Raw genomic sequence first — 14,925 nt, forward strand, 5'->3', positions numbered from 1 at the left:
TTAGAGTTTTAGAACTATAGAGGGGAAAACTCTGTAGAGCAGATGTGAATTAGAAGGGTGGATTATTCAATACTGAATGCCATTGCATGGGATTTTAGTAAAATTTTCTAGTCTTTTAGTAAATAATCTGAGAATCCAGCTGTCTCGTTTTGCCTTTTTGTTTCTAAAAATCATTTGATGCTCTTCAGGGCACCGATTTCAGTACATCTATCAATCTAGGTTTAGCTTGTTTAAAACATTTTACCCTGTCTCTGTATTTGACCAGTAGTGGAGGCTTTTGTCCCCACGCACTTCCCAGCCAGGAGAGTACAAAGGCCATCGGTATCATCACCCCAACATCCATAACCTGTTCGGCTCAGGTGCCTGAGGAGACCGAGGCACAAACGCGTGTTTGTAGCTCTGCTGCAATACCAGTAGCACTGAACAGCATCAGCGATTTGCTGAATGAAAAAGCTTCAGCTAAAACATATCACAAAGTTTATTAAATCTTCCCTCCTGCTTAATTGATTGAATTTTGTACACTGACCACACTTAAAAACTTAAAATGGCTCTGTATTTTTAAACAGTTCTTGTATTTCATCAGTGAGTATATAGCTTGCTTTAATTTTATTACATGATTTTAAGTGCATTTTCAAAATGAACTGCCATGGTTCTGTTTACAAACACAAATGTTTTTACAACTGTTACAGCATTTGAAGAATTTGAGCAGGTTTCAAACAGCCGCTGAAATATCCAAAATTTTGTACTTTGAGAGCAGTGAGAATGAGGAATAGAAGGATTGAAGTCCAGTATCTTGCAAATCCTCTGTTGCAGTTTCACTTGAGTAGTAAATTTTTTTAAGATATTAAATTAACAGTTTATAGGATATCACGTTCAGTTTTATGGATTTTAAAATTACTCTTCCAAGGACCTTAACAGAGCCACTCTCTTAAGATTTGCATAATGTATTCTGTGTGTATTGAGGGAGAAACAAAAATAAGCCAAATCATTTACTACTAGTGCTGTGGTAGGACCAAGAAAGGAAGTTACTTGAAAATGAAGACACATAAGTGGTTGTCCAAAGGATAAAATACTTCCACACAACAAACAAAAAGACTTTAGAAATTATACCTTCTGCCTGCAGCCCCCAGCAAAAGGCACCTTTTGGCAGTTAGAGACCTAGGTGGTAAAAGAGGGATCTATGAGAAGCTAAATGTGTCTTCTGAAAGGAAAATGTAGTGCCTACATGGCAAAAATAGGGAAGAATCTGGATTTATGAAATGTTAAATGTAAAATACAAAGTAAAGCAGAGTTAAAAATCTTCTGAAGACTAATCTGCAAAGTTATAAAATAATAAAGTTATAAAAACTAATAGTATTCAAATGAGTCCATCAGAAGCAGGAGACTTGCAAGAAGTCTGTAGTTCAGATAGATGATCCTCAGTGTGTAAAAGTATTCAAAATTAGTTAGACAAGTGTAGTGACTTCTTCATATTCCCTGGGGAAGATGCTAGGGATCCCTTCGCATCCGCATTGGGGAAGATTACAGAGAGGTTTCCACACTTCAGCATTTTTAATTAAGATTCTGAAATGTCAGGACAGTAAAAAAAAAAAAACAAAATCCTGAAGAAACATCAGAATGAAATTTCTGAACTATTTTAGGTTACATACCACTGTGAACTCTGCTGGTACCAAACAGTATCAGAATAAGAAGTGACAAATGGAGAATAGCACTTAGAAAAAGATTAAAAGGCCAGTCTGGGGAAAATTCACATGTAAATATTTCATGTCTAAACATGGAATAGGAAGTAAGTTTTTTTTGTAGATAAAGAATTAATCAAAGAAAAAAAATAACAATTTTTCATAGAGATCATTAGAGGAATTTTACAGGACTTTGTGTTACATCTGTGAAGTTTATTGTGGCACCAGTGAGGATATGGTAGTAGGGATTTGTATAATAGTTTGCTGCTGATACAAAAGTGTTCAAGATGTTAAAAAAAAATATACATGAGAGCAGTAGAAGTTACTAGAAGGTACAGTAACAGAGAAGTCTCACTACAGTAAATGTAAATTGTTTTATCCCCCGAGCAACAATCTTGATTTTACATACGCGTTGTTGGCCTGTGAACTAGATATTGCTGGTCAGGAAACAGATCTTAGGTTTCATCTGATTATGATAGACAGACATATGGAGTAGGATTTCTAGGAATTATGCCATTATATACATGTCTGACGTTTCACTCCATCTTAAAAAAAGAATATTGTACATGAGTATCAGGAAGGCAACAAGGCTTATTGAACATACAGAGTGCCATTAGTACAAGGAGAAACTAGGTTAGTACTGTTTGACCTGGAAAAGATAGACAACCATTGGCACAGTAAATAGGGAATGATTGTTACTTGCTCCACACAATACAAAAAAAGAGGTGTCAAACTGAATTATCAGGTGACAGGTTCAAAACAGAGAAGATACTTATTTCCATAATCTACAGCTCAATTTGAATTTTCTGAGTGGAGTTTAATAAGTGCCAGAAGTATATATGGGTTCATAGCCAATTAGGCACATGCATGGAAAGAAAAATATATATCTTTGTGTTTTAGATACTGCCTGTCACTGAAGATGTCTTTGAGCAGCAGACTGCTGGAAATGGGGAGGGTAAACTAAGGATGTATGTTTGCCCTGTTGTACTCTTGTCGTAAGCACCCACTACTGACCAGTGTCAGAAACAGGACACTGGGCAAGGCGCTCTGTTGGTTTGACCCAGTGAGGACGTTCTTGTGTACGGTACAGCTTGTAACTTAGGCAAAAGGCCGTGTAGATGCAAATAGATGTGATCTCATGCCTGTAGAAATATATTGCTTAAATAGAAATATAGAGTTATAATTGATATTCATTTGTAGGGACCTGGAATTACGCCATAGTTGTGTAGTAAGGCTTTTGGATTAATATTGTTAGTATTTCCATTGTTTGTTGGTTCTGGCTTCTTTGATATCAAGTATGCGATGTAAATATGAAATGTATCTGGTAAATTTGAATTTATTTCAGTGTTCTTAGAAAATCTTGGAAGTTTTTCAAATCTCTATTTAAAAACAGGTTGTTTGGCAGTTACAGAGCTGTTTTTGAAAGATGACTGGTTTTTGTATCTTTAAAGAATGCTTCCAAGACAGCAAAATGCCTTTTGGGTTGTAAACCTGGTTTTAGATTATATGGGTTTCAAATTATTTTGCCAAATATGGCGGTCCTTCAGAATTATCACTTATTTAATTTAAAATAACAGATTACTTTTATTTAAAAATAACCATGTTTTGGCAACTTGCATGCCATTCTGGTGCAGTTGTCACTTACGATTAAAAATAGAATTGTATTGCTATACTTGGCAGTAAGTACTGTGGTAACACAGCATAACTTAGTCATGCAAGAATAAAAGTGTCTTACTCATACTTTTATATTCAATGTTTTTGTCCTAGTGTAAACCTCATGAAGACCAAATTAGACCCAGAAGGACTGGGCATCATATTGCTGGGTCCCTTTCTGCAAGAATTTTTCCCTGAGCAGGTAATCAATATAGTTTTATTGCTGAAGAGCATTGTCTATTCTGTTTGTCTTTGAGATTCATTAAACACTTTAGTCAATATCACAAGAGTTATTTTTAATAAGTATTCCATTCCTTTGACACAGCTGACCAGCAAATAACTTCTATATTACACAACAAATGGGAGACTTCTGTTTTGCATAACATGGCCATGATTTTGTCAGCTTTACACTGGAAGGAAACTCCATTATAGTGACAAGTTCTAAATTTATCTTCAAGAAATACATAATCATTTTGCATATGGAATTGAACTGGTTGGTTTCCTACTCAGAAAGTTCATCTGAGTTTGTTTTTTCTGAGAATAAATGACCTCAATGTTTGCAGTAATCAATATTACAAATGTTGCTAGCAAATGGAAAAAGGTTACAAACATATTTATAACTGTTTTTATGTATGTCTCTAATAGTGTGAAGTTGGTGACAGTTTAACAAAAAGTAATGATATACTTATGTTTAGCATATGTGGAAGTCAGTATCTGCCAGGGTAATCGAAAATTATTTTCAAATTCTGTGTGTTCCATATATTCATTGAGACAGCACCACCACTGAGACACATGTGTTAACTTAGCACTGCTGTCCCAGAGGGTGGGTGAGCAGTGGAACAGGCCACTGGGGAAGTGGTTACAGCACCAAGCCTGACAGAGTTCAAGAAGGACAATGTTCTCAGGCACATGGTGCGATTCTTGAGGTGTCCTGCACAGTGCCAGGAGTTGGACTCGATGATCCTGATGGGTCCCTTCCAACTCAGCATACTCTGATTCTATTATTCCTCTTCTCCGTTTGCCCTGGATCACATTTTCCTACCCTTACACTGCCTCTGTCCTACCACAAGGAGCGTCTTTGTACAGATATGTGATAAACCAGAAGAGGGAGCTGGTCGGAATAAGAGCTCTCTGTGCAGGTTTAGGAGGCTTGTTCCATGGCCATGCAAATGCTCCTGAGAGAAGTACTTCTTTGGAGGCTTTTGTAGCCTAACGTGTCATTGAAACTATGTGACCTAATTTTTACAACCCAGGAAATGTGAAACTAATATTTTTAAATGCCTGCAGCAAGACTCTTTTTGTTGAAGGTTGTACAGCACTGTTTGGATGTAGCATTCTGTACTATGAAACAGTCTGGTCATTTAGAAGACGCTAGAACTGTGCTGCCAAAGTTGATAGGGACTGAGTATATCATTAAGAGGTTATTCATCACCCAGGGGAAAGAGAAGGAGTTAGTGTTCATTTTCTCTGGACTTTTAGAATTATATCTGCATTGTATATTTGCCAGCTGTTTTCTTGTTCCTTTCATTTGTTTATCCAGAAGTGGAAATATATGTACAATTAAATATAGTTTTTTTCTAAAAATTATATTACACTTGCAAATCTGGAAGGCTCCACTGCTTAATTTTAGGCCTCAGATGCTTAAAATGAAGTTCAGAAAGCCAAGCACATCCTCCATAATTGTGCCTAAACTGTCCACTAGCTAGAGAGCTGGTGGGGCAACTCTTTACCTGCTGTGTGGTTGAGCCCCCAAGCCAATGCCTGTCTGTGAAGTGCTAATTCCCTGCTTTATGTGATTTCCCACCGGTTTTGCCTGTGCTGCTAAACCTTTGCTGACTCCAGCACAAAATATGGAAAGTGTTACTGCCTTAAGAGTACAGTTTGAACCATCAGGTGTTTCGGACTGGAACCTGCCAGTTCCCGTTACTGAGTGCTGAGGGCATAGATACAATATCCAGTCCTTCTGTGCTCTGTGGATCAGGTAGCCATAGCCCTTACCCATATTGACACCTTGTTCAGAATTCTTTCTGAAAGTGAAATTCTACAGAAATGAAGATTAATATCTTTCTTTAAAATGCTGTGAGTAAATAGCAGATACCGGTTATAATTGGAATTGTTGTGTTCCCCTTTATACAGTATTTGACCACGTAGCTAGTGCTCGGGAGATCCAGATTCAATTCCTTCTTTGTTGAGAATATTCAAACCCTTATTCTTACTCTCTTAGAAAGTACTAAACTCCACCTCAAAAGCAGGAAGGTATCTTAGCTTTCCTTCTCAAAGCTGCTGGCTTAGAAGAAATTTATTCAAAGCTGTTCAGCTATTCCTGAGAGAGCAAGCCTGACTCTTCACTGCTTAGGGCAGTCACCTGAAAAGGGGAATTCCTGGATTCCCCAGTAGCCCTTTTTTGGGGGGAACAATAACTGCACAAAATTCTTAATATCCAGGGGACAGGAAGTGGAAAACAGCATTTCTTTTCCTTCAGGGTGAGCATAACTTCCTCAGGGAAAAGAGTGAGTGTCGTCTTTCCTTCCGAGCAAAGCTTAATTTTACTTACCTCTTTGAAGCCACTTCTGTAAGCAGAGTTACCACTTAACCTTCCTTTTGCTACCCTCCCTCCACTGAATAACGAGTTGCTTTGAGAGACCCATACACTGATAGTTTGTGAATCATTCAAGAATAGAAAAATGAATGAGGGCTTTTTGTAATCTGATGGATGTACTGTAACCTGAGCAGATCTATTCTCATTCCAGCCTTTACCTCCATGTGCTTAAAAAAGGGATAAGCTTTTGTTTGAAGCCTGGTCCAGTAGGCATAAAAGAGATTATACTACACCTGGTTTGTGGTTCCTGATGCAGTTAAATCCAAAGCTTTTCAGTCCTTTTAGGATTAAAGCATTAGGTCAGCAACTGCAGTACATTTGCAGTTAGAACTCGACTGAACGGGTGTCTTCAAAATTAGTTTACTCAAGCAGGCATGGGTGTAAATTACTTTTTTGCTCTTAAATGGAGGGCCGGAGATTGGATCTGGTCCTTAGTAAAAAACTTCATCGAAACAGTCGTAAATACACGTGAACATGACTACTGCATGAAAAATCAGGACAGCTTCTACATGGTCAGTACTGAAATTAAAGTTCAAAGTTGCCCTTGGGGGCATTACCCCTTGGGTTACTGACATCTGTTCTTTTTATTTCTGATGTGAAAGGTGAAATTAACAAAATTTTCAACATTGCCACTGAAAAGAAACTGTACTATTTTACAGTTTCCTTGAGTCTTCCTGCTTGAACGCATCTGTCTAGTTGTAAAGAGGGGAGACTTAAGGCACAATGTATATGTCCCATGCAGTTAACTGTCCTCTTTCTACTAGGACTCCAGGGTTTCAGAGTCATTCACTGTTTACCATTACAATGGACTGAAGCAATCTAACTACAACGAAAAGGTAAGATTTACAATTAAACCCTAATAACAGTTGGTGTGCAAAACTGAATATAGTTACAGGCAAAATACTCTAACTTGAAACAGACTTTTTACAAGGCTGTTATTTTGATAATTTTCTTCCAAAGTGATGCATTTGGAATTGGGAACTGCTTTGTACCCTTGATGATGTTTGAGCTAGTATACTTGAGCTAGCATATCACTTGGCCAGAACACATCTCTTAAGCTCTGTGTTTTGAAAAGGGCATTTACCTGTCAGAAGGGAATCTGAACTGTAAGGGACAATGGAGACGTAATATACACAAAGTGCAACTTCTATAAGTAACCCTACATCTAAATTAAGATGTTTGGAATTTTCTATGAAATATTTTAGTAGTCCAGACTTGCATCAAAAATCAGTGTTTTTTGGAGCCACTTAGTGGGAGGACAAAAACTACCTATTTCATTTTCAGCTTTCGTGAAAGGAGGGGTATATGTGACACACCATGACTGCTTCTAAGTTAGTTCCTGAAGCAGAATTGAGGGTAAAAGATTGTGAGGCATTAGTAGACATAAGAAAAAAATTACTTCAAGTAAAAAAGACTCTTTGAGAAAATGTATATACTCAGTCTTTGGAATAGCTTTAGTTAAGGCCTTAAAATTACTCCTGTGAAATCTCCAGCAGTTTCATACCCCAAAATGTAGGCAGAAGCATTCAAAGATTAAGGGTTTTCAATTTCAAACTTCCGTTTCATAAAAAAAAAAATATGTAAAACTTCACAGATTTGATTTTTCTAGTAAGAAAAAATGTGTATTGTAACAACTCTCCTCCTAAAGTGATGAAAAGAGTCACCTAATCTTAGAGTTTCTAACCAGGCTGACATAATGGGGTTTATTTTGACAGGTCATGTATGTAGAAGGCACAGCAGTTGTTATGGGATTTGAAGAACCAATGCTACAGACCGACGACACTCCTGTGAAACGCTGCTTGCAAACCAAATGGCCATATATAGAACTGCTCTGGACCACAGATCGATCTCCTTCTCTAAACTGATATGTTGCCCATAAAGAACATACTGCTATCGGATCCTCGAATGGGGATGCAGGAGTTGGTATTTGCTTGGAAGTGGTATACTTTGTGTGGAGTTATACACTGGTATCATTGATGAATTGTAAATAATGATTACAAACACTTTTTCAGTGTTAATTGGAATATTTAATTTTTTAATCAGATTTATTTCTATTATAATAGTTTGTCTTTTTTGGCCACTGTAGTACTGTTAATGTGAGTTATCCTAAAAAAAAAGCCTTCTTATAAAGTCTTACCATTTGCCATCTCATGAAGATTTGAAAAATTCTAATATTGTAGAATCTGCATATTAGATGTCAGATCTTCAAAACATAAAACATATTCAGCTTTCTCAGAATCATATAGGCATGTTTTATTATTTAATTTATACTAGCTTACATTACAGTACCATAATATGTGGACTAGACTGGCCTTTGCACTGGATATGTTTTAATGAGTTTAAATTTTCTGCAGTTTTTCCTAAAATCTAATTTTACCTAAAGAGCTTGCACAATGTGACATAAATATGATACATTTTTAGGAATAAGTATAATTCTAAATATTCTTTCTTGGCAGTTGTATATTACTGTGGCTTAGTTATTGGGCATGTTAAAAGTGAAGAGAAATTCTGAGAAAAAAATAGATGTATTAATATTTATTTGAATTTGTATAAAAGAAATGTAAAAACAGCAGAAAGAATTTCTTGTTCTATAAACTATTCAAACTTATAATATTGCCAAATACCTCTTAATTTGTCCAGACAGCAGTGTAAGCCAGCGTTACTGTATGTGTTAAGTGCATGAGAACATCTGGTATTACATTATTATATTCCTTTATTTATTATCAACTTCTTAGCCCTAAAATAAAATCTTTTCCTTGAATCATATATTATTTAAAGTTTGGTTTAATTGGACTTGTTTGCTGCATCTCTGAGATTATGAAAAGGGACCACAGGTTTAGAAATGTCAGCTTTCAATGTGAATACATCTCGGGGGGGTGGAAAAAAAACCACACCAAAAGGTAATTTCCTAACTTCAGAAATTACCATGACCATTATTTAATGTAAACTGACAGCAGAGTATCTTAACTTTTTTTCAGATTTCTTTTTCTGAAAAAAATAATTCCTTTGCAGATAACAATAATTTGAGAAGATTCCTTAATTCATCTTAGGACTTACTTTGAACAAAAGTTTCCTGTCTTGTGGTGTGGGCCTGATGTGAAAAGGCTTGTGCAACAGTGGTAGTACTGCTCAAAAGTATGGATAATAAATGAAGATAATCTGCTTGGCAAGTGTGAAACTTTGCTTTTCAGTAAATACTCAACTTGATAGATATTCCCTTTAAGTGGTTTTGCACATTTAAGATAAATGTCTTTAGGCAGCATTCTACTGATGCCTTGGAAGGTGAAAATTCACTTTTCTTGCTCTTTCTCCCGAATTCTGTTGTCTGTCTTGGCCTGTGCAAGAGTCTCTCACACCAGAGTTTGCACTTAATCATAGCTTGATTGTTAGAATAAACATCCTTTTTTTTCTAGTCCACTGTCAGATAAAATTTATGTTCTTTCTCACAGGAAAAAAAAAATTAGAAGCCCTGGTGATGTGAGATCTGTGTATAAGCATTACTCTGGATTAAAACTTCTGCTGCACTCTAGAGAAATGTAGCTGATGGTGGTGTGGTATATAACACCTTCTTCCTGTATCCCTTTTCCTTCATACTGCTTAGTTGTTAGAGGCCTGGCTTCTTATTTTTGGACTACAGTGGCTAACTAGCTAGTCTGAGCCTCTGCCAAGTGAACCTTTCTGTCCTTTCTTCCCTGATAAACAAGATGGGAGAGCTTCCACCTTTATGAAAATTCACCTTTTTCCCCCTAAGAGTGTGGTTATTTAAACGACAGACTCATATAATATGTGGGGTATTAATGTCTGGTAATTTAGATTTGTTTTCATGGAAAAATGACCAGAAACCTAAATAATTTTCAGAAGTTGATGTGCTCCAGGTGCTACGTTTGTGTATGTGTATATATTGCAGTTTGCAACTGAGGCCTAGTCAATAAATAAGACCAGAGCATTCTATGGGATTAAATACATGCTTTAAGTAATCAGAGCAAATTGATTGTGCTAAATGTAAGAAAGCACATGAACTAAATATGCAGTTAAATTACATTTTGATTAATACTCTAGGTGAATGATTTTTTTTCATATTGCACGGTGGTTCAGTTTTAGAGGAAAGATCAGTATCTTCTGGGAAACAACTGGTGTCCCAACTGGCAACATGGTACAGTTAGCAGGACATTGGACAGGTGGTCTGGAACACTGGGTTCTTCCTCCCATGTCTCAAAGCCTTTAGAGGCAGAAAGTTGTTCAGATACATGTTGGTGGCTCTTCGCTTTAAATTCACTTTCTTAATAAAATGATGAGGGGGGAAAAGAAGGGTCCTGGGGTCAACTGCTGGCTAAAAGGTAAAAGAAATTATTCCCACTTCAGTGTATACTGTGGTTCACAGTCAAGGTACTCTAAATAAATTACCTAAATAAATAATGGAAAGACTACTTTCAGTGCATCATATTAACCCAGGTGAGTTATATTTGAAGACTGAAGGCTAACAAATATGTATTTGCTTTGTTAAAGTCTGAACTGTTCAAGGTAAGCAGCCAAATCCAAATACCCTTGTTATAGTCCACACAAAGAGCCCTTTGAAGCAGGGAATCACTTAAATACTGGCTGGGCTTTTTGGTTTCTGGATAATTTTTATCCTTCAGATAGTTATAATTTCTGCTTATCTGGTCCATCTGTATGCTTTTTTATTCTCTCCTGTGAGTATGAGTTTAGGGCAAAGAAGAGATCTCTTGAAAAAAAATTTTCTACAGTCTATATGCTTTGATTGATAGAAGATGTAGTCTGCTCTCTCCAAAATTAACTTTAGTGCTTTTCACATATGAATTACTTTGCAAAGATTTTTAACTTGGGCAATGTTCACAAAGGTAAGGTTCAAAACAGAAAGCTGAACATCATCTGTTGGCATGTCATCCTGAATTTGGATCCCACAAGCTCCTTCTGTTTGTAGAGCATGGTCACATCCTTGTTTTATCCTCTTGCTTTAAGACAGGATAATAAGTACAAAATACTGTCTTTTTGTAATGGCACCAACCTACAGAGACAAAACTAGGAAACAAAGAAAAGGTAGGGTTTTTTTATGGAATTTGGATACTTCAGCTTCTGTATTGCCATGTTTTGAAAAGATTTAGAGAATTGTCATTAATTTTGATAAGATTCATCTTAAAAGCCCCTATGATTCTTTGAAATACTTGCTCTTCCTCTGCTAGCAGGAACGTTCCTAAATAATGGCATAAAAAATATTAAAGCTCTGATAATAATCTATGAAATATTAATGTTTAAGTTTTGCTGGAGCAAAAATTTTCATAGAAGATTTGACTGATCTGTTTTTAAGATTGGAAAGATCATAATGACATATTAACTTCACCAACTGCACATAGTCTAAGCTATAGAAATCCACACCATGAATCTTACATTTATCTGCCTAAATTATTTGGTCCCACATCTGGCTTTCCAGTTATTCTGTAAGATAGATAATGACTTTTGGACTCTTAGCTAAATGATCATAAAAAAGCTTTCTGTTCTGGCTTCAGGTCTGGTCCTAGAACCTGTTAAGACTTTTTAGTTTGATATTCAAAGCAGCTAATGTATCTTTTAGGCCACAGGTATGCTGAAGTCCAAACTTCAGTCTACCAATAACTGGAGCAGTTGCTTACCCTTGAAGTAGTGCAGATCAGTGTCCACTCCAAACATTTCTAAGGTCTGAGGAAACTGGAATAAAGTTCCAGTGATCAGAACAGGTCCAGGTTGTTTAGAGAAACACTGCAAATCCTTAAAAAACAAAAAATAATATTCTTTTTATTTCTCTCTTTGATTTAGAATATCCTACACTCATATATCTCTTCTTTATATGAAGGGAGAGTGGGGAAAAAAAGGGAAAAAAGGGGTAAGGGGAGGGAGACTGCTCTATGTTAACATTTTAGAGGTAACAGGATCTTGAAAGAGATTTCCTTCTTTTCATTCCGTGCTGCCCTCCATGCAGGTTTTTAGTACTTTTAGCCACTTGAAGCACTTTTTTCCTCTTTTAGCTCAAACCAACCAGGTTAGATGGCATATTTTTCTAACTATGCCCCTTTGGCTTTTCACCTGTGGGAATACTCACCTATTTCCTATTGTGCTCGTTACTGAATTTTAACTCTGTTTTGGATATGTCTTACAAGATGGCTACAGTACCAGAATGTGCTGCCTTCTCGCTCCTGAGTGCCTGGAGTGCAATCTGAGCAGTGCTCCAAGCCCCAGAAACTTCCTTTGTAACACTCAGCCCTGTAATGGACTGTTGTTGTGCTGAAAAATAACAAGGCATTATTATTAGCATAAGGCAACGCAACTTTTAAATGTCTTCAATTGCCTTAAAGTTGAATGATTTTTAAGAGTAGGTTTTAGTCCTACAAGTGATTGAGGTCCTTCTGAATTTATTACTGGTGCTTAGATCTCTAAGAGATACTTGTTCAATGTAAAAGAGTGAAATAGCATCAATGGTGATGTTTCACTCCAATGGCAAAAGTAAATGTCATGTAACTGTAAGGCAAGCAGAATTAAGGAATATTACAAGCCTGTGAGGACAGCTAAGGGTCACACAGTTAATGCTGGAAATAAACACACAGTTCTATTTTTGTGAAAAGGAATGTTAGTTTTATCTGAACAATCTTGCCATAAAGCACTTAAAATAAAACAAACACAGAAGAAACCAGAACCTCACAACAAAACTACTCTCAGCTGCTTTCATAGGTATGCTCTACTGTAACATGTTTATAAATGGGTTCTCTGTCCTTCTGATCTTTCTCCGATATTGTTTTGGACACATCTGTGTTTTAAATTATGAAAAACAATTCTTTTTTCCTTGTAACAGTTGATTACGTGGAAAATAAAATGTTTCTCCTTTTCTTCCTAGCTTTGAGTTGGCCAGGAAAAATACAAATCATGCTGTCACCTCAAGATGTGGATGTGACACCCCATTTAGCTTTGTAGGGGAAGGGAGCATTTCAGGCAGTCAGGGATTTTTTATATATTCTTAAGCAGTTAAAACTCTGTTGTGGGGCTTGCAGGGGGCAGAACAACTCAGGACAGGAGTTACGCAGCCTCATCGGTTTTAATTACTTTTATGAAGAAATCACAAGAGGAGCCTTTTAAAAGTGCCGTTGTATGCCACGTGCAGTGTACTGGTATTGGTTATTTCTGCGGCAGCAGAGGCAGGACACCTGCTCCTGCACGGAGCCGTGCTGAGGGCTCGCAGCAGTGCAAGGCTTTCCTCGCTGTGAGGTGCCCCCTCCAGCTTTTGAAAGCTTTACGTGGCCAGGCGGGCACCCACGAAGAAACTTGAGAGGAATGCGTTTTCTAGTGCGTTCAAAACTGTGTGACCGGGTTGACACCTTTCCAGTGGTTAGAAGGGGTTTTTTCATTGCTGTGGTTGTTTGGTTTTTGTTTCATAACAGCCACGCCGGGCATAACAGTCTGATGAAGGTCTACGATTTTTTTCAACGCGCTCCAGTTTCCCAAAAGGGATTTTCAAGTGTCAGGCTCTGATACTTGTTTAAACTCAAGAGTTGAAACTCTTGAAAATGCTACAGGTCCAGAGAAACTCGACTGGAAACCCCCAGCCCTCGCTCGGTCGCCTGAGGGCGAAGCCGCTGCCCCGGGTCTGCCGGGTGGGCGCCTGGCGCGGGCCGCCAGGGGGCGCCCGAGCGCGCGTCCCCCGCGGAGGGTGAGCGGGGCCGAGCGGGGCCGAGCGGGGCCGAGCCTCCCGCGCCGCCCCCGCCCGCGCACCGCGGCAGCCGCACCGCGCCGATCCGCTCTGCTCCGCTCAGCTCCGCTCTGCAGTGCTCAGCTCCGCTCCGCACTCCCCAGCTCCGCTCCGGTCCGCTCTGCCAGCGGGAGCCGGCGAGGATGCTGCGCCTCAGCAGCGGGCGGCCCCGCCGCCGGCAGCGCCCGCTGCTCCTCTTGTCAGCGCTGCTGTGGGCGCCGGCGCTGGTGGCCTTCAACCTGGACGAGGAGAAGCGGACGGTGTACAGCGGACCGCCGGGCAGCTACTTCGGGTACTCGGTGGACTTCTACATCCCCGACCCCAGCACGTGAGTGCCGCCGCCGGGGGTGGGGGAGTCCGGGCCGCCCGCCCTGCCCGGGGCCGGGGGGCTCACGGGCTCGGGGAGCGCTTTGGGAAGGAGCCTTTGGGAAGGCGGTGGGCGAACAGTGGCGGCCCGGCCACGGGGTGACAGCGCCCACCGCCCGCCGGTCCTCATCGCCCCGGTGACCTGCTGGTTTGTTTGGCAGGGTCAGTGTCCTGGTGGGAGCCCCCAAAGCCAACACCACGCAGCCCGACATCGTGGAAGGAGGAGCGGTGTACTACTGCGCCTGGCCCGCCGCCCGCTGCCGGCAGATCCCCTTCGACAACACCAGTAAGTGATCGGCTGGTCCCAGCGCAGCGCTCGCTGTGCCGCGGTCCCTTCACTTGGGCCACTTTGATCCGAGGATCTGCACTTGGCCGGAGAAACCCCCCTCCTGGGGGTCCGAATGCATGTGCGCTTGCAGAGAAGGGCTTAATGGTCCCCAGGGAAATAACAGGAGTATGACCTCCAGGATCGGCACGTAGTTCATCTTAATAACTACCCTTTCTTTTTCCTTTTTTCTTTTTCTTCAATGAAAGGTATTTGTGTCAGATTCCTCCTTTTGAAAATAGTTTTGAATGTTCAGAAGGCAAAGCCCCAAAACCCACATCTCACACTTCTCTGAGTCTTGGAAATAACAGGATTTCTAGTCTTTGCTGTTATTTTCAGCAAGGGGCTTTCCGGCTCTTCAGATGGATGAAGGACCTCATGCGGCATGCTTATTTAATTCTTTTCAGAAAGCAGGAATTTTGTTTCAGAACATTGGAAGCTAGATGCAAACCCATTTAGGCACAGTGTGGATAGATGATATCCACTTCTAAAATCCCAAGACAGATGTTTCTTATTTAATTGGAGGGAACACACATTTTAAACAATTCAGGCTGTTTATGTTTTCTGTTGT

General features: G+C 39.4%; 2 protein-coding genes across 3 annotated transcripts in view; both read left to right on the top strand.

Annotated features, from left to right (window-relative positions):
* The window catches only part of MINDY3 (MINDY lysine 48 deubiquitinase 3), a 52,112-nt gene extending 43,415 nt beyond the window's left edge, over positions 1-8,697 (top strand). For both annotated transcript variants that reach the window (XM_027720541.2, XM_039388506.1), the window contains 3 exons: positions 3,447-3,534; positions 6,696-6,767; positions 7,647-8,697. In XM_027720541.2, the coding sequence (XP_027576342.1) occupies positions 3,447-3,534; positions 6,696-6,767; positions 7,647-7,796 (310 nt within the window). In that variant the 3' untranslated portion in view covers positions 7,797-8,697. The remainder of the gene's footprint in view (positions 1-3,446; positions 3,535-6,695; positions 6,768-7,646) is intronic.
* A 5,072-nt stretch (positions 8,698-13,769) lies between these two features.
* The window catches only part of ITGA8 (integrin subunit alpha 8), a 109,882-nt gene continuing 108,726 nt past the window's right edge, over positions 13,770-14,925 (top strand). Inside the window, exons 1-2 of the mRNA XM_027720540.2 lie at positions 13,770-13,991; positions 14,191-14,315. Of these exons, the coding sequence (XP_027576341.1) occupies positions 13,807-13,991; positions 14,191-14,315 (310 nt within the window). The 5' untranslated portion in view covers positions 13,770-13,806. The remainder of the gene's footprint in view (positions 13,992-14,190; positions 14,316-14,925) is intronic.

Source organism: Pipra filicauda, unplaced genomic scaffold (genome assembly GCF_003945595.2).
Source record: "Pipra filicauda isolate LSUMZ 115617 unplaced genomic scaffold, ASM394559v2 scaffold65_size3143899_pilon, whole genome shotgun sequence".
Taxonomy (NCBI): domain Eukaryota; kingdom Metazoa; phylum Chordata; class Aves; order Passeriformes; family Pipridae; genus Pipra; species Pipra filicauda.